Consider the following 23,089-nt stretch of genomic DNA (forward strand, 5'->3'; position numbering starts at 1 on the left):
ATTCTCACTGCTACTCTCTGATTTTCAGCAGGCATTCATGAAGTGGAAAATTAATAAAGAAACAAGGTAGGGCCCCAATTATAGTTAATAACTGTGAGCAAACAGTAACAATGGACTCTGGCTCTACTGTATCAGGGTCTTGATAAGAATTAAAAGCAAAATACTGCGGATGCTGGAAATCTGAAACAAAAACAAGAAGGGTCCGAAGAAGGGTCACTGACCCGAAACGTTAACTCTGCTTCTCTTTCCACAGATGCTGCCAGACCTGCTGAGTGATTCCAGCATTTCTTGTCTTGATAAGAATTGTCTGATTCTAACTGCAATCTCACCTTTTCGATCGACTCACTGGTTCCCCAGTTAAATTACAGGTGCTGTCCCATTATTATCTCAGTGCTTGCTCCTGCACTGACACTTACTGTCCATCCTGGAGCTCATTCACATGGCACACTGCCACCTCCACCATGTCCTTTGGATTCTGATAGAGGTCGACGGTGGTGGGCCGCTCCTCTATGTGCTTTGTGCTCCCGTTGGCCTTACATGTGGGCATGGGGCTGACTTTGCCATTGGGTGAAAGGCTTTCCTTCTCTTTCTCCTTCGCCTTGTCAGGGGCCATCACTTCAACTTTGACTTCAACTGAAAGATAGATAGTGACCACAAAGAAAGGTTTCAACCAGTGCCTTACTAAACGTTAAAACAGTCATAGCATGTTTTTATTAGCCATAAGAATAACAATTCTTGCTAATACAGCAATATATACCACTGGTACTCCAACATATTCCAGCAATATTGCAACAAATAACTAAGCATGTTCAAGAAATAGGATATTTGAAAGAATATGTGAAAAAAGCTTACATATTCTTCAAAATGTTCAATGATCAACTGTGTTTGCTGTGTGTGTAAGTTTATTATCTTTTTCACTTTGACTTCACTTTCTCTTGCTGTGGATTTGATGGGCTGAATGGCCTCCATCTGTGCTGCAACAATTCTGTGATTCTGATTCATTATGTCGTGGAGAGGACCCATTCAGCCAATTGACTCAATGCTGTCTCTGTGTAGAGCAGTCCAGTCCCACCCATTCCCCTGCTCTATCCCTGTAGCCCTGCAAGTTTATTTCTCTCATGCGCCTATCCAGTTTGTTTTTGAAATCATTGATCGCCTCTGCTTCCATCACTACTGTAGGCAGCAAGTTCCAGGTCATTACCACTCGCTGTGTGAAAGAAGTTCTTCCTCACATCCCCCCTTTAACTTTTGCCCAAAACGGCAAGCACCTTTGTCCCTATACACTCTTTAGAACTGTGCCATTAAGTATATATTGCCTCTCCCTATCCCTTCTGCCAAATGCATCACCTCACACTTCTCTGTGTTAAATTTCATCTGCCACCTGTCTGCCTGTTCAGCTAGCATATCTACGTCCTGTTGCAGGTGGTTCATATCATCCTCACTGTTTGCCACACCTCCAAATTTGGTATCATTGCCAAATATTGAAATTTTACTCTGTATTCCAATATCCAAGTCAATTATATATATCAAAAAAGCAGTGGTCCTAGCACTGACCCTTGGGGAAACACAACTGTCTACCATCCTCCAGTCTGAAAAATAACCATTACCCACGACTCACTGTTTTCTGTCCTTCAGCCAATTTTTTTATCCAAGCTGACACTGACCCTCCTGTTCTATGAGCCTCAATTTTGTTAACCAGCCTTTTGCTGGTACTTTGTCAAATGCTTTCTTAAAATCCTTACAGACAACATCCACTGCATTCATCAACCTTCTCTGTTACTTCATCAAAAAATTCAATTAAATTAGTCAAACATGATCTGCCTGCTACAAATCCATGCTGGCTATCCTTAATTAACTTAAACCACTCCAAATGCCTGTTAATATTTTCCCTGATCATTGTTTCTAAAACCTCACCCACCACTGATGTTAAACTGACCGGCCTGTAGTTACTAGGAATGTCCTTACACCCTTTCTTGAACAAGGGTGTCAAATTTGACACTTTCCAATCCTCTGGCACCTCCCCTGTATCTAGGGAAGTTTGAAAGGTTATGGCAAGCCCTTCTGCTATCTCCGCCCCACTTCCTTGAGTAAACTGGGAAGCAAGCCATCCGGACCAGGGGACTTATTCACTGTAAGCATAGCCAGCCTTTCCAGTATATCCTGCCTATAAATTTTCAACCATCCATAAATCCACCATCTCCACTTTTACTGATATTTTGTCTGCATCCTCTTCCTTAGTAAACACCAATACAAAATACTCATTAAGTATTCTAGCCTGGCCCTGCGCAGCTAAGTATGTATCACCCTCTTTGTCCCTAATAGACCCCACCTTGCCTCTTACTACCATTTACTATTTACATACTAGTAGAAGTATGAGGGCGGCACAGTGGCGCAGTGGTTAGCACTGCAGCCTCACAGCTCCAGGGACCCGGGTTCGATTCCGGGTACTGCCTGTGTGGAGTTTGCAAGTTCTCCCTGTGTCTGCGTGGGTTTTCTCCGGGTGCTCCGGTTTCCTCCCACAAGCCAAAAGACTTGCAGGTTGACAGGTAAATTGGCCATTATAAATTGTCACTAGTATAGGTAGGTGGTAGGGAAATATAGGGACAGGTGGGGATGTTTGGTAGGAATATAGGATTAGTATAAATGGGTGGTTGATGTTCGGCACAGACTCGGTGGGCCGAAGGGCCTGTTTCAGTGCTGTATCTCTAATCTAATCTAATCTAGAAGATTTTCGGGTTACCTTTTATGTTAACTGCCATTCTATGCTCATATTCTCCTTTTGCCAGCCATATTTTCCTCTTCACTTCCTCTGTCAACTTATTGTATTTGGCCTGGTTCTCGCTTGAAGAATTTACCTGACATGCATCATACACCCTCTTTTTGTTTCATCATATACTCTATCTCCTTCATCATCCAATGAGCCCCTCGCTTTGGTTTCCCTACTTTTCCCTGTTGTTGGAATGCATCTAGCCTGTACCTGTAAAGCATTGGTTCCTTAAAGATCACCCATTGCTCTGTTACAGATTTTCCTGTGAAATCTTGGTTCCATTTTATCTTGGCTAGATCCCTTCCCATCCCATTGAATTTAGCCCTATTCCAATTTGGAAGTTCTGCTTGAGATTGTTCCTTGCTCTTCTCTAGTACTAATATAAACCTCATGATATGATGATCACTCTCCCACAGACACTTGGTTCACTTGGCCCACCTCATTCAGATCCAGCACCAGATCCAACAATGCCTACTTCCTGGTTGGACCAAGAACATACTGGTCAAGGAAGTTTTCCTGAACACATTTCAGAAATTCCTCCCTAGCTCCTGAAAATCTGACTGTCTGACCTCAGTATCTGCTGTCGCTATGCATGATCCAGGAAACTCTTAGCCTTCCTGATGCTCCGCAGTGACTCCAGCTGCCCCTGAAGTTCGGAAACCCTGAACTTGAGCTCAAGCAGCTGGAGACACTTCCTACACGCGTGGTCCGTCAAGACACATGATCCTGTTCCAACATGGCGCAGGAATTGCAAGCAACAGGTCTCAGCTGCCCATTCATGATTTAAAGCTGCTCTATGCTAAATACTCTTATTATTATTCACTTACTGTTTTACTTATCCTGATTGAAATGTTTACTTTCCTGCTTCTTGGTTTAAACCAATGCCCCAGTTTAGAGAGATAAAAAAACAAAATACTAACCTCCCAATCATTTACCTGCTTTCCTGTGATATCACACTTTGAATTTTTTCGAACTCTTGATTCGAACGTGCTCCATTTGATCTTTATATCGCCACCTCTGCTCCTGCTCTCGTTGCTGCTGCTGCTCTGGAGTCTCAGGTCACTGCTCTCAGCTCCAATTGTGGCATCCACTCATCTCAAATGATTCCAGGGTTTTCACTGTCATTATTCCATGTGGAAGTTTATTCCACATGTTGATCACAATTTCTATGAAGAAGAATTTCCTGGTATTTGTCCTGAAAGTTACCTTTTACCAGTTTGAACCTGTGTTACCTGGTTCTGCTCCTACAGGTTAATTTAAGGTAAAGCACTTGATTGACACCCCATTCACCACCTTAAACATTCACTCCCTTCACCACCAGCGCACAGTGGCAACAGTGTGTACCATCTACAAGATGCACTGCAGCAACTCGACAAGACTCCTTCGACAGCAGCTTCCAAACCAGCAACCTCTAAAACCTAGAAGGACGAGGGCAGCAGACACATGGGAACACCACCACCTGCGAGTTCCCCTCCAGGACAAATATCATCCTGACTTGGAACTATATCATCGTTCCTTCACTGTTGATGGGTCAAAAACCTGGAACTCCCTCCCTAACAGCACTGTGGGGATACCTACACCAGATGGACTGCAGCAGTTCAAGAAGGAGGCTCACCACCACCTTCTCAAGGGCAATTAGGGATGGGAAAGAAATGCTGGCTTACACTCACATCCCATGTGAATTTAAAAAAAATTCTATATGCTTAACAATATTAGATACTTCCATTAGATCACCTCTTGAACACCTCCCTTCAAGGCTGAAAATCCCAAGTTTCTTAAGCCTTTCTAGTTATTTTAATGAGAGGCCAATTAACTGTGAAAACCCAAGTGGTTTAGAATCAGTTGGTAGATGTAATGCATGATAGCTTCTTGACCCAGTACATGAATGAAGCCCAGAAGTAATGTTCATCTGTTTGTTAATGATCCAGAAAATGTACGAAAGTTGTAACACTTCTGGGAGCAGTAAGCATGGAATGATAAAAATTGAACAGGATCTTGGAGTGAAAAAACCCAAGACCAGGGGCTGCATTTTCAGACCCCACCGAGGTCAGGAATGGAGGCAGATGAGGTCCGAAAATACTGGCGCTGGCAAGTGTGCCTGTTTCTCAACCCTGTTCCCGATGGCAGCCATTTTTGCCGAGGTGCGGGGGAGGGGTTTGGGGCTGGCAGGGTTACCCACCCCAAAGAGGCAGGTAGCCAATTATGCTCATTAAGAGCCTTGTTAACCAGAGTTAAAGGAGGCTGACAGGGATTTTCTAGTCAGCCTCCAGTTTCCTGACGCGACAGGACAGTTTAATTGCCTGGAGGAGTGCACCTTGCGGCTGGCCAGGGGCCTAGCACTCCAGGTGGGCCTACACGTCCTCCTTGCCTGCTTGGGTGCAGGTGCAACTTAAGGCCGCCCTGTAGAGGGTCTTCCCCCCTCCCCCACCCCACCCCCCCCCCCCTCCCCCACCCCTAACAGTGGTGGCCTGGCTGCTTTTTCTGCTTTTTACTTAAAATGTTAAAACCGTTGGTGAGTGGGCGTCTCTATGTTGAAGCTACTTACCCTGCTGCTCATCTCAAGCTAGAAGGCCTGTGATTGGCCCTGCAGCTTCAAGAGCCGTCCGCCACCCTTAATTATACAGGGAACCTGTCTCAATGCCAATTAAGGGAGCGGCTTGGTGAAAATCCCAAAGAGTGACTGTTTCCACCAGTGGGCAGGTTCGGGACCCAGAAACAGTCCTGACTCCTCTTTCCCGCCCCAGAGGGAAAATTCAGCTCCAGGAGTAATGGTAAAGAAATTTTAAAAATTGAAACTTAATTAAATGATAAAACAGATGAAGGGGGTTTATGAGAATACTTTATTTGAAGACATTTAGAATGCCTTTAAATACACTGGGCTGGAAATTTATTTGAGCCAAGTTTTGGGCGCAGGGGCTGCGATTCGTAACCTGCCCATGCCTGTTGGAAATGAGGTGGGCAACATGTCAAACTTATGTACCCACTTCATTTCACTGTTTGTAACGTAGCCACCACATGTCCTGGCCTCCATTACACTGCCGGTGTCCTCTGCACACCACAGGGGACCGAGTAGCATTGCAAAAAAACCACGTGCTCCAGGCAGTCTTCCCTTTTTAAAGGTGCAGTCCCTACAAAGAGGAAGCTGCAGCAAAGCACTGCAGGCCGCTGGATAATCACATTTCAGCACTGAGGGACAAGAAGGATGGCACACAAAGTGAAGGATAGGACTTCCTGCTTTAGTGACGTTACCTTGGACGCATTAGTCAGAGTCTTGGAGGCCAGGAAGGAGGCCATGTTTCCATCGGTGGGGGGGGGGGGGGGGGGGGGGCGGGAAGCCATCAAGATTGAGTCAGGGGATGGCAGCATGTGGCAAGGGTGGTTAAATGCCCAGAGTGTGGCTAACAGGGCATGGCAGCAGTGCCAAAAACAAGTTTAATGATCTCACTCTGGTGGTCAATGTGAGTGAATACATCTGCCCATTACATCCCACCCACCACACCACGCACCTGTCTCAGTGCTCAATGCATTACACCTCTATAACTCCCCCATGAACATACCTAGACATTCAGGAGTCACCTTTAACATCCTTATACTACACCTCACCCATGCACATTCCTCTACTTCCCTCCTCAAATCTACAGTCATTCAGCTGTGGAAAGTGGGATTAGGATGGATGGCTAAATGTCGGCCAGCGAGGACATGATGGGCTGAATGTCCTTCCGTGCTGTAAATTTCTATGATTCTATGAGTCCAACATCATCTCAAGGGGGGCTAGATTAAAAAGGGAAGGAAGTTATGTATCAGTTGTACAGGTCCTTGGTCAGACTTCATTTAGAACACTGCATTCAGACTTCGGCCTGGCAGCTCAGGAAGGTGTATTGATCTGGGAGTGAGTGCAATGCAGTTTCACCAGAATGATACCGAGGCTTAGAGGGTTAAGTTATGAGGACAATTTACACAAACTTGGCTTGTATTACTTTGCGTATAAAAGATTAAAAGGGTGATCTGATCGAGGTATTTAAAATGTTAAAAGGATTTAATAGCGTCGATCCAGAGAATCTATTTCCTCTGGTGGGGGAATCAAGAACGAGGAGACAGAATCTTAAAATTGGAGTTAGCCCATTCATGGGAAATAAGGAAGGACTTTTTCACACAAAGGATAGTAGAAATCTGGAATTTTCTCTTCCAAAAGGCTGTGGATGCTGGGATAATTGGAGCTTTCAAGACTGAGATCGAAAGATTCCTGTTAGCTAACGGTATCAAAGGATATGGAGATAAGGGGCTCAATCTCGTGGTCCCACTGCCGGGAACAGCGGCGGGTTTAAAAATGGCGGCCGACATGCACGGGCCATGTGCTGTCACGCCGTCACGGTCTTGAGCCCAGCGGCTCAATATCATAGGCAGGGTGTTTGCTCACCCCCACCCCCCAATACCCTGGTGGGGGCGGCCTTGGCGACGACAAAAATGATGTAAACTGTTTCTGCGCAGGCTTAGGCGCTGTTTTTAAAGGGCTGCCAGTCCTGCGAAGAAACTGCGGAGTTGCCTCTGTCCCTCCCTCAATGACGGTAAAATGCATATTTGCCCCATCTTCCCGCTCCCGCCCCCCAGCCACATTACCAATGCAGAGTTGACCCCTTCACCCCCCTACCCCCCAACACACGACACTACAAATGCAGAGTTCCCCCCTTCTCCATCTCAGTGGCGCCAGCTTTCCCTGGATGGGAAAGTGAAGGCGTGTGACTGCCGCACATCGCACTGAAGATCCGGAACTGCTCCGGTTCTCATTTTAATTCATGCAAACAGGTCATTTAAATATGTAAAGTCGGGTCCCATCCCAGAGTAACGGAGGGTCTGACACGGAGCATCCCCGCTGCCGGGGAGATCGGGCCTGGCAATCCCGGCGCCGGTTCCGTGGCAGGCCACTGCCGCTCTGATCTTTCGGTGCCCCCCACCCCCGCCACGGAGCCTAACATCACGAGGAGAACAAAATCGAGCCCAAGATGAGTAAATGGAGTTAAGGTAACGTTCAGCCATAATCTAATTCAATGGCAGAGCAGCTCGAGGGGCTGAATGGCCAATTCCTGGTCCTGTGTTCCTATCTTCACACATGCAGTCTGCAGCATCAAGTAACTTTGCGAACCCAACCCAGCAATGAATTGAAGCCTTTGCTGTGTTGATATTTGCCACTTGCACTGTGCAGCCCACATTTGCACCATATCAGTGACCTCTTTAGGGCGATTGGGCAAGCTTGACTGACAGATCTTGTCATTATTGTTTGTGTCCCATCCAAAACAGTAATGTATCTTTCTCTTCTGTACACTGACTGCCTTGCCATGCATTTCCAACATTTCACCATGAAAAACAGCCCAACGTCAAGAATGATCGAGTCGTCTTTTATGACTCTGGGCTTTGATGACAACCCACACCCAATGCAAGAATGACATTTAAAACATTGCAGCAATAAACTGGAAATATCTTGAAGGAAATCCAATTGACCAGGCTTAATAAATTATAATAAAAGCAAAATACTGCAGATGCTGGAAATCTGAAATAAAAACAAGAAATGCTGGAAATGCTCAGCAGGTCTGGCAGCATCTGTGGAGAGAGAAGCAGAGTTAATGTTTCAGGTCAGTGACCATCAGAACTGGCAAATATTAGAAAGGCAACAAGTTTTAAACAAATAAAGCGGGGGGCAAGAGAAGACCAAAGAGAAGGTGTTGATAGGACAAGGTCACAGAGAATAACTGACCAGAAGGTCATGGAGCAAAGGCAAAAGGTATGTTAATGGTGTGCTGAAAGATAAAGCGTTAGAGCAGAGAGGGTGTTAATTGACAGAAAAATGAACAGCCTGGCCCCAAGCACAAACATGAAAAAAACAGTAGGTAGGCACAGTAGAAAAAAACTAAACAAACTCAAATAAAATAAACTAAAAAAAAGAAAAAAAAACTAAAAAGAAAAATAAAAAGGGAGGCCCGTCATGCTCTGAAATTATTGAACTCGATGTTCAGTCCAACAGGCTGCCTAATCGGTAAATGAGATGCTGTTCCTCGAGCTTGCGTTGATGTTCACTGGAACACTGCAGCAATTCCAGGACAGAGATGTGAGCATGAGAGCAGGGGGGTTGTTGAAATGGACAGCAACCGGAAGCTCGGGGTCATGCTTTCGAACTGAGCGGAGGTGTTCCGCAAAGCGGTCACCCAATCTGCCAAACGGGACATATTAATGAGGATGATCTGAAAAGAACAGTAAGACGATGCGGATGACAGTGAAATAGGAGGCAAAGTAATTAATTCTGAGGATAAAAAGGAGCTACAAGAGTTTATTAATAAGATGGTGGGATGAGCAAAAAGAGGCAGATGGAATTCAAAGGCAGTGGGTGAAAGCAAACAAGAGTTTAAATGGGAGAACAGTGGGTGATGTTGAAAAAAGAGGGGTTTGAGGGTTCAGGTTAAAAGAAGCACCTGAAGTGGGTGAGGCCATCAAACAAGTAATAGACTTCTGAGTTGATGGCAAGAGGCATAGAATATTAAAGTTTAGATATTATGATAAGTCTACATAAGATCAGAATTGGAGCACGGTACAGTTTTAGTTCTGATGAAGACACAGTTCTGATGAAGAGTCACAGACTTGCGATGTCTGTTTTTCTCTCCACAGATGCTAGCCTGACCTGCTGCGTATTTCCAGCATTTTCTGTTTTTCTTACATAGTTTTAGGTTCAAAGTTATAGGAAGGATGTCGAGGCAATAGAGAGGTTACAGCATAGATTCACCAGGATGTTGCCAGTTTTGAAGAAATACAAATATAAACAGAAACTTGGAAAAATTGAGCATGTTTTTGTTAGAACAAAGATTCTGAAGTGACTTGATAGAGATGTTTAAAATTATGAAATGATGGGACAGGGTAGATAGAAATAAACCATTTGTGATGATCGGGGGCTCATGTACAAGGGGACATAGATATGAAAAAATAAAGGAGAGTTGGGGCAGGGAGAGTCTTGTGAGACTGTGGGAATACACTGTAGAGTTAGTAATTGAAGCCGAGATCATGTCAACATTTAGGAATTGCTTAGAGAGGTGGTTGAATGATAGGGGGATAAAGTGACAAGGGAAAAGAGCAGACAGATCAGATTAAGACGACATCAATCGAAAATAAAAACAGAAAATTCTGGAAGCACTCAGCAGGTCAAGCAGCATCTGTGGAGAGAGAAACAGAATTAACGGGCTGAATTTTGCCACCGAGGAACAAGTCCTGCTGCCGGGGTTGAAAATGGGAGCCAGCCCTTCTCTGGCGGGGGTTGGGTGTGCAGGGGGAACCTGGGGTGGCATTTTACTGGCGGCGGCCAATTAACAGGCTGCTGCCAAGGCCACCGTCCAATTGAGGATGGCGGCCCCCCCCACCATCCACCCCCTGCCCAGAGCCCAATCAGAAGGCCAGCAGCTCAGCTGCCTCAGCAGTGCCACTGCTAGTGGTGCCAATGCCAAGGCACCCTCGAAGACATGTAAGTTTTTTTGAGGAAGCTGAGGCCCTAAAAGCAAACCCCAGCGATTGGGTGGTGCAGGGTTATTACAGCAGTGGTGACCTAGGTGTGGGGGCGGTCATTGCCACCCGGGTACCCCTCTGTGGGCAGGGGAGTTCCCATCAAGGAGGGCACTACTTCCTCTCACCCCCACCACCCCCACCCTGCAACAGGAGTCTGCTGGGAGGCTGCCAGGGTTTGCCTGGTGGTCTCCCCACTTGATGGCGAGCCCTCCCTACACGGGAAAAATTCCTGCAGGGGCCGGAGGTGGCCTTTACTTGGGCCCTTAAGTGGCTCAATTGGTCACACTGGGTGTCCCCACTGCTGAGGTGCCCGTTGCTGGTAATACGTCATGCAGGCGGGAAGACGTTGGGCTCCCCTCCCGACACCTACTCCTGCCATATTGCAAACCTCTCCCGCCTCCCAGCCAGTCTCCAAAGGGCTGGAAAATTCAGCCCAACATTTCAGGTCAATGATCCCTCATCAGAACACCGTTCACTGAAAGGTCAGCTACCTGAAACATACGGCTGGATTTTCCCTGCAGGCTTCTGAACCCTGTCTAGAGGCTCCAATGTGGGTCAGTCGCCCGCACTGTGTGGGAAACAGTCACTCATTGTGATTTTCCCTGGGGCGGCCAATTAATGGCCAGAGGACAGGCTCACCGTCTTTAGTTAGATGGTGGGCAGGCTCTCATAGCTGGAGGGCCTATCAGAGGCATTCCAGCTTGAAAGCAGCAGCAGGCTGCAATGGAAGGTAAATAAGGGAGAGGGTGTTTCAAAATGGAGGTGTCCTTTCTTCAACCTTTTAAATTTAAACTAAAAAGTGGCTTTTGCAGCCTGGCCACCAGTGTGGAGTGGTAGGAAGCAGGTGGGGAAGCCCCTCTACAGGGCAGCCTGCAACTACTGCTGCATCCAGGCTGGCACGGAGGACCTATAAGTCTGCAGACCGTCTCCTGGCAGTTAAACAGGTCCCTGGTGCCTGTGGAGGCCAACTAGAAAATCCCAGCCAGCCTCCTTCAATTGGCCTTAAGTGCCCCTAATGAGTTGGACTGGCTACCTGCCACGTCCAGGCAGGTAGCCCTGCTGCCCCCCCCACCCCAGCCTGTCTCTGGGAAAATGATCTGGGGCCAGATGGATATGGGGAACCAACACACAGGTTGGCGTCACTATTTTCAGTGCCCACCTGCTTGTATTCCCGACCCTGGCATGATCTAAAAGTCAGATCCCATTAACTATATTTGTTGCGTCAAGAATAAACACAGTCACAGACTGGTTGGATCGAACGATTTGTTTTAAACATTGTAATTTCTGTTGGCAGGAAAAAAGACAGAGGCGCAAGGGGAGAGCCAACTGTGCAACAGCCCCAACAAACAAATTTCTCTGCAGCACCTGTGGAAGAGCCTGTCACTCCAGAATTGGCCTTTATAGCCACTCCAGGCGCTGCTTCACAAACCACTGACCACCTCCAGGCGCGTATCCATTGTCTCTCGAGATAAGGAGGCCCAAAAGAATTTCTATATAATGTCTGAAAGGGACAGGGAGATGATGATAAAGTCCTCTGTTTAATTGTGAGTTGGCAGTGCTTTCCTGTGATGATCTCGATTTGAAGCTATGCTGTTCAGCTTTAAGGTTGATGCAGACGGGAGCCCGCTGTGTCTCACAGACCAGCAAATCTGCTGACCATCAGAAATGAGGCTGCTGCATTCTGCTGTTCAGGATTTTACCTACTGTGTGAAATTTTAATTAGGAAATTTAACGGGAGAGCAAAGTCACAGGGCTTGAAGGGCCTTCAATCATTTTGCATAGTTAGTCTGCAATTGCATTACACTAGTTAACCTGGCTTTTTGGCCATGCTGTTCAGAATACGAAAGAGCCATTGCACAGTGTATGGGATGGATAATAATATTTACATCTCGCAAGCTCGTGACTTGTTTTTGCTTCAGCTCATGATCTCTCCTTTACATGCTTTTATAATTTCACCCTAACGGGAGGTAACTGGCAATGTCATAGTTACAATCCAGAGTGACTGCAACAGTTTTTTCTTCCCTGTCCCCTTGAAGTAGAGTAAATGAGAAATTGAGTTGGATTCTCCTTCAGGAAAACGGTGCTGAATTGGGTGCCAAGGCCTAACACTGCTTCCATGCCCTGACCTCACATTCCCCACTGGAATGTTGGCCTTTATCTCAAGTGGGCTGGAGTACAAAGGTTGTGGGTGGGGGGCAGAAGTGATGCTACAGTTGTATGACGTTTTGGTCAATGCATCTCAGGAAGAATATATGGTCCTTGGAGAGTGTGCAGTGCAGATGGACCAGAATGATACCAAGGCTACAAGGGTTAAATTATGAGGGCAGGTTGCATAGACTATGCTTGCATTCCCTAGAGTATAGAATATTAAGGAGTGATCTAGTTGAGTTGTTTGAGATGGGTAAAGTAATTGATAGTGTAGATAGGGAGAAACTATTTCCTCTGGTGGGGCAGTCCAGAACCAAGGGGCATAACCTTAAAATTAGAGTTAGGCCTCTCAGAGGTGAATTCCAGAAGTACTTTTTCCTCATAGACTGTAGTGGAAATCTGGAACTCTGTCCCAGAAAGCTGTTGAGGCTGGGACGAGAAGGATGGGAGTCAGCAGATAATTTCAAAACTGAGACGGATTGATGTTTGTTGGGTAAGGGTATTAAGGGATATGGAACCAAGGCAGGTAAATGGATTTAAGCTTAAATCAGCTATGATCTACCTGAATTGTAGAACATGCTCAAATGGCTGAATGGCCTACTCCTCTTCCTATGCTCCACATTGGCTTTCACCTCTGAGGCATGAGGTTTGTCCAGTCCAGTGATGAACATGTTGTGGCCTTCCAAATTTGTGCCTATCTTTCCTGCAACTCCATGTCTGAGTTTCTCCAGGTCTCTGCCCTGCCACTGTACTGAAATGGCCCCCAACAAAGTCATAAATAACCTCCTCTGAGGCTTTGAGGCATTCCCTTCTTCAGCTTTCTGCAGTGTTGGACACATTGATTGACTAATCTCCTCCAATGCTTCTTCTCCATTGGTCAGATCCAGTGGGACACCCCTCACTTACCTATCCAATCACAGGCACCGCATTGTAACACCGTCCACCTCTACCTCCACCTCAACCCATCTGCTGCTGAATCTCTCATCTGTGCACTTTTCAGCTCTGGATCTGACAGTTCCAGTGCTATTCTGGCTGGTCTTCCACCCTCCACCCTCTGTCAAAGTCAGTTTATCCAAACCTCTGATACCTGTTGCCTATCCTGCCCCAAGTCCTGCTGACTAATCACCCTTGTTTTCACTGTTGCTCAAAACCTCCTATACAAAATTTTCATCCTCTTGTTTAAATCCCTTTTTTTTATTCGTTCATGGGATGTGGGCATCGCTGACTAGAACAGCATTTATTACCCATTCCTACTTGCCCTTGAGAAGGTGGTGGTGAGCCGCCTTCTTGAACTGCTGTGGTCCTTGGAGTGTAGGTACAGCAACAGTGCTGTTAGGAAGGGAGTTCCAAGATCTTGACCCAGTGACAGTAAAGGAATGGCGATATAGTTCCAAGTCAGCATGGTGTGTGACTTGGAGGGGAACTTGCAGGTGGTGGTGTTCCCATGCATGTGCTGCCCTTGTCCTTCCAGGTGGAACAGGTCATGGGTTTGGAAGGTGCTGTCTAAGGAGCTTTGGTGAGTTGCTGCAGTGCATCGTGTAGTTCGTACACACTGCTGCCACTGTGCGTTGGTGGTGAAGGGAGTGAATGTTGAAGGTGGTAGATGGGGTGCCAATCAAGTGAACTGTTTTGTCCTGGATAGTGTCGAGCTTCTTGAGTGTTGTTGGAGCTAGGCATCCAGGCAAGTGGAAAATATTCCATCACACTCCTGACTTGTACCTTGTAGATGATGGACAGGCACTGGGGAGACAGGAGATGAGTTAACCACAGTATTTATGCAGCTGGTCCAGTTCAATTTCTGGTCAATGGTAACCCCTAGGATGTTGTTAGTGGGGGATTCAGCAATGGTAATGCCATTGAACATCAAGGGGAGATGATTAGATTATCTCTTGTTTGAGATGATCATTACCTGGCACTTGTGTGGCACAAATGTTACTTGCCACTTATCAGCCCCAGCAAGTTTCTTGCTGCATCTGGACACAGGCTGCTTCAGTATCTGAGGAGTCATGAATGATGCTGAACATTGTGCAATCATCAGCGAATATCCCCAACTCTGATCTTATGATTGAAGGAAGGTCATTGATGAAGCAGCTGAAGATGGTTGGGCCTAGGACACTACCCTGAGGAACTCCTGTATTGTTGAGCAAGTTCCGCTTGATAGCACTGTTGACAACACCTTCCATCACTTTACTGATGATTGAGAATAGTCTGATGGGGTGGTAATTGGCCGCTGGTTGGAGTAGTCCTGCTTTTTGTGTATAGGACATACTTGGGCAATTTTCCACATTGCCGGGTAGATGCCAGTGTTGTAGCTGTACTGGAACAGCTTGGTTAGGGGCGTAGCAAGTTCTGGAGCACATGTCTTCAGTATTATTGCCGGAATGTTGTCAGGGCCCATAACCTTTGCTGTATCCAGTGCCTTTAGCCATTTCTTGATATCACGTGGGGTGAATTGGATTGGTTGAAGACTGGCATCTCTGATGCCAGGGACCTAAAGAACAGGCCAAGATGGATCATCTTTTCAACCTGTCTGGCTGAAGATTGTTGCAAGTGCTTCCTCCTTAACTTTTGCACCAATGTGCTGGGCTCCCCCATAGTTGAGGATGGGGATATTTGTGGAACCTCCTCCTCCAGTTAGTTGTTTAATTGTCCACCACCATTCATGACTGGATGTGGCAAGACTGCAGAGCTTAGATCTTATCCATTGGTTGTGAGATCGCTTAGCTCTGCCTATCGTATGCTGCTTTCGCTGTTTGGCTCGCAAGTAGTCCTGTGTTGTAGCTTCACCAGGCTGACACTTCATTTTGAGGTATGCCTGGTGCTCCTGTCATACCCTCCTGCACTCTTCATTGAACCAGGTGGTTCCCCCACCTTGATGGTAATGGTAGAGTGGGGGATATGCCAGACCATGAGGTTACAGAATGCGGTTGAGTATAATCCTACTGCTGCTGATGGCCCACAGAGCCTCATGGATGCTCTGTTTTGAGTTGCTGGATCTGTTTGAAATCTATCCCATTTAGTACATTGGTAGTGCCACACAACACAATGAAGGGCATCCTCAATGTGAAGATGGGGCTTTGCCTCCGCAAGGACTGTGCGATGGTCACTCCTATGAATACTGTCATGGACAGATCCATCTACAACAGGCAGATTGGAGAGGACGAGGCCAAGTAGGTTTTTTCCTCTTGTTGGTTCCCTCACTACCTGCCGCAGACCCAGTCTAGCAGCTATGTCCTTTAGGACTAGGCCAGCTCAGTCAGTCATGGTGCTACCGAGCCACTCTTGACGATGGACATTGAAGTCCCCCACCCAGAGTACATTCTGTGCCCTTGCCACCCTCAGTGCTTCCTCCAAGTGCTGTTCGACATGGAGGAGTACTGACTCATCAGTCGAGGTGGGGATGGTAGGTGGCAATCAGCAGGAGGTTTCCTTGCCCACTTTTAGCCTGATGCCATGAGACTGCATGGGATCTGGAGTCAATGTTGAGGACTCCCAGGGCAACTCCCTCCTGACTATATACCACTGTGCCGCCACCTCTAGTGGGTCTGTCCTGCTGGTGGCACAGGACATACCCAAGGATGGTGATGGTGGTGTCTGGGACATTATCTGTAAGGTAAAATTCCGTGACTATGACTATGTCAGGCTTGACTAGTCTGTGGGACAGCTCTCCCAATTTTGGCACAAGCACCCAGATGTTAGTAAGGAGGACTATGCAGCGTTGACAGGGCTGGCTTTGCCGTTGTTGTTTCCAGTCCCTAGGTCGACGCCAGGTGGTCTGTCTGGTTTCATTCCTTTCCTTAGACTTCGTAGCGTTTTGATACAACTGAGTGGCTTGCTAGGCCATTTCAGAGGGCCTAGAGTCAATCACATTGCATGGCCTCATCTATGCCTTTCTTTGTAACCTCCTCCAGCCCAATAACCTCACCCCAGAACTCTCCATTCTTCTGACTCTGGCCTCCTGTGCACCTCTCCTTTCCTTTGGCCCACTGGGTCCTAAGCTCTGGAATTCCCTCTATAAACCTCTCCTCTTCCCACCTCTCTCTCTCCTCCTTTAAGACAGTTCTTAAAACTCATCTTTTTGACCATTATTTTGGTCACCTGTCCTAATATCGGCTTCTTTCACCCAGTGTTTATTTACATACGAACATACAAGCGTACGAATTAGGAGCAGAAGTAGACCATTCGGCCCCTCGAGCCTGCTCCACCATTCAATAAGATCATGGCTGATCTGTTTTTGTCTCCAATTCCACACTCCCATCTACCCCCGATAACCTTTGATTCCCTTGCCTAACAAGAATCTATCTATCTCCGCCTTAAAAATATTCAATGACCCCGCCTCCACCACCTTCTGAGGCAGAGAGTTCCAAAGTCGCACAACCCTCAGAGCGAAAATTTTTTAAAACATTGCCCCCTAGTTCTGGACTCACCCACAAGAGGAAACAAGTCCAGTCTGCCCAACCTTTTCTCATAAGACAACCCACTCATTCCAGGTATCAATCTAGTAAACCTCTTCTGAACCATCTCCAATGCATTTACATCCTTCCTTAAATAAGGAGACCAAAACTGCACACAGTATTCGAGATGTGGTCTCACCAATGCTCTGTGTAAATGAAGCATAACATCCTTACTTTTATTTTCAATTCCTCTCGTAATAAAGGAAAGCATTCCATTAGCTTTCTCTATCACTTGCAATACCTGCATACTAACATTTTGTGACTCATGCACTAGAACACCTAGATCCCTCTGCACCTCAGAATTCTGCAGTCATTCTCCGTTTGAGTAATACTCTGCTTTTTTATTCTTTCTGCCAAAGTGAACAACTTCACATTTTCCCATATTATACTCCAGATTTTTGCCCACTCACTCAACCTATCTATATTGGTCTGCAACCTCTTCACGACATACTTTCCTACCTATCTTTGTGTCATCTGCAAAATTAGCTACCATGCCATCATTCTCCTCATCTAAGTCATTGATATAATATTTCCATCCAATTATACTCCGGTGAAGTGCCTTGGGATGTTTTGCTACATTATTGTTAATGAGAAGAATGTCATCTCGCTCTGACAGATATAAGGTTCCTAATGTGAAATGAGTTCAAGGCATCTCTCACCATAGACTCTAGTCAAGTGAGCCGCAGTACAATATCTTCAACAACTAAATTGTGAGCCTCACCCGGGGCAACCTGCCTGTGCAATGAAAATATTATACCGCTGCAGGTGGGAGTGACCTTCGCAGCTCGGAGTAATAGAAGGAACTTTACTCAGCATCTATCCTATGCTATATGTGGCAGAGGTTTGCTTGATGCTGACACTGGAAAGTTATGCATTTTCCAGCACTAAGAAAGAAAGAACAACTTGCATTTATATAGCACCTTTCACAACCTCAGGATGTCCCAATGGACTTTACAGCCACTGAAGTGCTTTTGAAGTGTGGTTAGTGTTGTAATGTAGGAAATGCAGCAGCTTATTTGCACACAGCAAGATCCCACAAACAGCAATGAGATAATGATCAAATAATCTCTTTTTGGTGATGTTGGCTTTGAGGGATAAATATTGGCCTGGACACTGGGAAGAACTCCTCTGCGCTTCTTTCGAATAGTGTCTTAGAATCTTTTACATCCACCTGAGAGGACAAACAGGGCCTCAGTATAGCATCTCATCTCCGGCAGTGCAGCACTCCCTCAGAAGTTGCACTGGAGTGTCAGCATAGATTTTGTGCTCAAGTTTCTGGAGTGGGACTTGAACACGCAACCTCCTGACTCAAGCAAGAATGTTAAACCTTATGATTCCTGTTACCTTGATGAGCACAAAATTTAAACTCAAGAAAAAAGTCAAAGCAAGATGGAGAGGAGGCACTGAAGATCTTCTTAACTTGTTGATTTCTGGTGAAGAGTCTGTCCCTTTAATGGGCTGGGTAAGTGTGGAAAGTTATTCCTTGCCCTTAGTCCCCGAATAAACACAAAGAAGATTCTTACAGCCCATTCCCGGATGCCTCTGCAGCTAAGAAGGTTGAAATTAAAGCACACAGTGGTAACTTTGTTCTGACTTCCTGAGCCATGCTGCGTTTGATAATCCCTCTCTGTAATCCTTCAAGTGCCAAACTTTACAGCTGCTGATTAGTTCTCTGCGAGTTGCTGACTAGGAGCTATCCTCTGCTCCAACTATTCCCATAACACACTTCCCATCTACACTCCAAGTTGCCAGTTCCCATTTTGAGTTCCTCCCTTTCCTCTTATCTGTGGCTCCGTTGGTAGTGCTCTCACCTCTGAGTCAGAAGGCTGTGGATTTAAGTCCCACTCCGGAGGCTTGGGTGCAAAAATCTAGGCTGATACTCCAGTGCAGTACTGAGGGAGTGCTGCACTGTTGGACATGCTGCCTTTTGAATAAGGTATTAAACTGAGACCCTTGTCTGCCCTCTCAGGTAGACATAAAAAATCCCATGTCCCTATTTCACAGAAGAGCAGAGCAGATCTTCCCAAAGTGCTGGCCAATATTTATCCCTTGATCAACATTACTAACACAGATTATATGGTTATAAGATGCTATATATATACAAATCTTACTTTCTTGTTCATTTTTCTCTTCCTTGTGATCGGCAGCAGAAGTTTGATGGGGCAAAACGTTCATCCTCCCCCATCTGATCTGCCGCGAATGCAAGTGAAATTTCCATGCTCATCCTCATTTAAATATTTTGGTGAGTTCCTGCCAGTATTACTGTCTGCACTTAGGAGTTCCCCACTGTTAGAGGTTCAGGGGGAATGGGGATGGCGTCAATAAATGGCAGTTGCTGCAGGAGTCAAACACCTGCAGCAACTTAAAGGGCCAGGTAGCCTCAAAGAAAAGAATATATAGTGAAGCCTCCAATAAAGTTCACAAGAGCCAATTATGCAAACCTGGCAATCCGACAATTGGCAATCCCACCCATTAAGCATTCACGGATGATCCACTCCTCCTGCCCTTGTCTAATGTCTGTACTCTTATGGCCTTTTTAGCATTCAGCACAGTTGAGGTGATAGTGACAAGAAACATGACAGTATGGAGCTGGATTTTCTTCCATTTGGTCGATTAACAACTAACCCACTGGATTTTCTTCCTTGGTCCTTCATTTGCTCTGTGGGAGAGGTTCGGAGCGATAGTGCCACCACTGGGAGGGAAACAGGTTCAGTACTGGTGTGACTGGTGCGACCTTTAAAAGCTGCGGCCAGCTATAGGGCACTTTCCACTTTTCCAACACCAGCCAGTCCCAGACATTACAGGTGCATTAGGCAGAGGGGACTGGATGGATGGGGAATCAGCAGTAAGAAGGGCTGCCAAGTTTTCAGATGCATCTGTGGAAATTCTGGACAAAGTCAGGACCAGAATAGAGAAACATCAGAGGAGGTGGTAGAAACTATCAATGCAAACGCTTCCACCCGAAGAATTGCCACAGGAAGAGGTTCAATGGCCTCTCAAGGGTATCCAAGGTAAGCCAAGGCACTGTTGCCAATTCACATCCTCTATCAATGATAGAACCTTCACTCACATTCCTACCTATCAAACTCTTTCTCACTCAGCACCTGGGTGTCAGGGGAACTCATCTATGCAAAGAGTAACACAAAAACCATTCTGGGAACTCGCATTGCTTGACACACAAGTTTCTGCTCATTTCAAGAAGCAATGGGGACAAGAGATAACTTTTGTCTTTACTGCAATCTGAGAGATTGGATTGCCCACCTGTTTTAGAATCAACCTGATTTTTATTCCATTGATGGGGTGAAGATGAAATTTTTCCCAAAGCACATCCAGTTCTCATCATCAGGAGACATGTGTGGTCATAGGGGGATGTATCCATAGCACTCAACATGCCTTGAACATAGTCTTCTCTCCTTCCAAAGAAATAGGTGGCTCATAACCAGCACCAGACAATGCAGCCAGGGAAGGAGCAACATCACTGAAAACTCTCAGTTCAGCATGAACAGGAGCAATGCAAATCAGTTGGACAGAAGGAGAGACTGTGGGAGATAGGTAAAGGTTGGAGGTGAGGTGGCAACACAAAGTTGCTCATCGTTGATATCGGTAGCTTTATGTGCTTTCTCTAGGTTTTGCAATGCCTTAATGGCTAAGGGATTGTCATTGTGTGGCCAGCTGAATAAGCTTTTATATGCTTTGCATCAAAAAGGGTGACTTGCATGGAGAGGCCAGATGCTGCAATGACCACTCAAGCTCTTGCAGGACAGAATCTGCTGGCATGTTCAGATCCTCAACTGCTGCCACTTCATCATCAAATCTATCTTGGCATCTCACAGCACCAGCCCAGTTGCCCATTCATGATGTCGTACATAATGAATCATTGGGTTTTCACTGGATGAAGCACTGATCACTCGTGAGAATGAAGACCTGAGATTGGAAGAGATATAGAATACCGTTCCTCATGGAGGCAGCTGAGCAGTCTAGGGACCCAGATCATATAGAACTAGTTTTCAAAAGAACCATGATTAGTGAGTGTCAAAGGACAAAGTTCAAAGGGAGTGCCCTAGCAAAAAGGAAGATGGTTGTGGTTATTGGAAGTCAATCATCTCAGTCCCAGGACATCACTGCAGAAGTTCCTCAGGGTAATGTCCTTGGCCCAATGTTCAGCACAACTCACAACTCCTCAGATAGTGAAGCAGACTGTGTCCATATGCAGCAAGACCTGGACAACATCCAGGCTTGGGCTGATAAGTGGCAAGTAACATTCGCATCACATAAGTGCCAGGGAATGTCTATCCCAGACAAGAGAGAATCTAACCATCTCCCTTGACATTCAATGGCATTACCAACTCTCTTCCTAACAGCACTGTGGGTGTGCCCACACCCCAAGAACTGCAGCGATTCAAGAAGGCAGCTCACTACCAACTTCTCAAGGGTAATTAGGGATGGGCAATAAATTCTGGCATAGCCAGCGATGCCCACGTCCCCTGAACAAATAAAAAAAAATCTTGTGCAGGTTGTGGAATTTGCTTCCATGCGTATATTTGAGATGATGGAGAACTGGGAGGAGTCCACGAACCATGCCTACAGAAAGTTGCCCACAAATTGGTAGCACACACGGCTGCCACTGTCTGCTGGTGGTGATGCTGCTTTGTCCTGGATGGTGTCGAGCTTCTTGAGTGTTGTTGGAGCTGCACTCATCCAGGCAAGTGGAGAGTATTCCATCACACTGACTTGGAACTATATCGCCATTCCTTCACTGTCGCTGGGTCAAAATCCTGGAATTCCTCTTGAACAGCACTGTGGGTGTACCTATACACCAAGGACTGCAGCGGTTCAAGAAGGCAGCTCACCACCACCTTCTCAAGGACAATTAGGGATGGACAATAAATGCTAGGCTTGCCACAATGCCCACATCCCATGAACCTTGTAGATGGACAGACTGTGGGGAGTCAGGAGGTGAGTTACTCGCCACAGAATTCCCAGCCTCTGACCTGCTTTTGTAGCCACAGTATTTATGTGGCTGCTCCAGTTAAGTTTCTGGTCAATGGTAACCCCCAGGATGGTGATGCTGTTGAATGTCAAGGCGAGATGGTTAGCTTCTCTCTTGTTGGAGATGGTCATTGCCTGGAACTTGTGTGGTACGAATGTTACTTGGCCCAAGCAAGAATGTTGTCCAGGTCTTGCTGCATGCAGGCACTGACTGCTTCAGTATCTGAGGAGTTTCCCAGTCCCTTCATATGGTGTGATGGTATTTCCTCTGCCAACATCCAACTTCCAAAAGTTGCAAGCATAGACAGTAATGAACAAAGAATTCTGTGCTTGAGCCATGTTTACGTTGCCTAAACCTTTCACCCAAGGGTGCTTAAAATCCATTCAACCTATCCACAACTACTCTTAATATGGTGTCTACCCTTTGTGCCAGCTACCTTACTTAATTGAGAGCCTAGTCTACTATTAGTAGGTGCATTCTGAATGAGATGAGCTTCAGCGATGCATGACTAGGATGGTTCCCTTGGTGCCTTATTAGCCTGAGATAATTTTAGTTTCAACAAAACAACTGTCCCAGTGGAACCAGCTTCCAACAGCCTTCCTCTGACACTGGCAACCAGGGCAGGAGCATGTCCGAACCTCCCTCTGATGCAATCATTGCAGGAGGTTTAAAGGAAGCAGAATCAGTGTCACTTTCTGGAGAAAACGGTAACATTTACACTCATACCTGGCTGATTTCTGCTGCTGGACACAAGCTCAGAGATGCTATTGGTCGATGACATTGCAGACCAAATAGTCACAATTAGGTCTTGGTAGCCTTGTGAAAGTTTTCTATTGAAAGTATCCATGACAACACTGTCACTCCAGAAGGCAAGGAAATTACGGGTGCATATGTTGTTTGGCAGGATCCAGTTGCAAACAAGTTCAGGACAGTGGCAACCTTGACGGGTACGGCTAATGCTAGTCACCTAGTGAAAGTGGGTTGCAAAGCATCAACCAGCAGTTGACAAATTCCCTCTGGAGCTAAACTGAGACTTCTGAAGCACTAAGTAAGATCTTCTTGCACCGTAAACCATGGTGATTGAATATTATGTGCATGGCCTCACCCCTCCTATCTCTGTAGCCTCCTACAGACCTACAACATTTTGAGAGCTCTGTCATCCTCCAATTCTGGCCTCTTGTATGTCCCCCA

At 46.2% G+C, this 23,089-nt stretch overlaps 1 protein-coding gene across 6 annotated transcripts in view; it reads right to left on the minus strand.

The window, feature by feature from the left end:
* The window catches only part of LOC137382821 (apoptosis-inducing factor 3), a 143,714-nt gene that overhangs the window by 63,339 nt on the left and 57,286 nt on the right, over positions 1–23,089 (minus strand). For all 6 annotated transcript variants that reach the window (XM_068055298.1, XM_068055300.1, XM_068055301.1 and 3 more), the window contains one exon: positions 417–633. In XM_068055298.1, coding sequence (XP_067911399.1) covers positions 417–633 — 217 coding nt within the window. The remainder of the gene's footprint in view (positions 1–416; positions 634–23,089) is intronic.

Source organism: Heterodontus francisci, chromosome 23 (assembly GCF_036365525.1).
Source record: "Heterodontus francisci isolate sHetFra1 chromosome 23, sHetFra1.hap1, whole genome shotgun sequence".
In the NCBI taxonomy this organism is placed as follows: Eukaryota; Metazoa; Chordata; class Chondrichthyes; order Heterodontiformes; family Heterodontidae; genus Heterodontus; species Heterodontus francisci.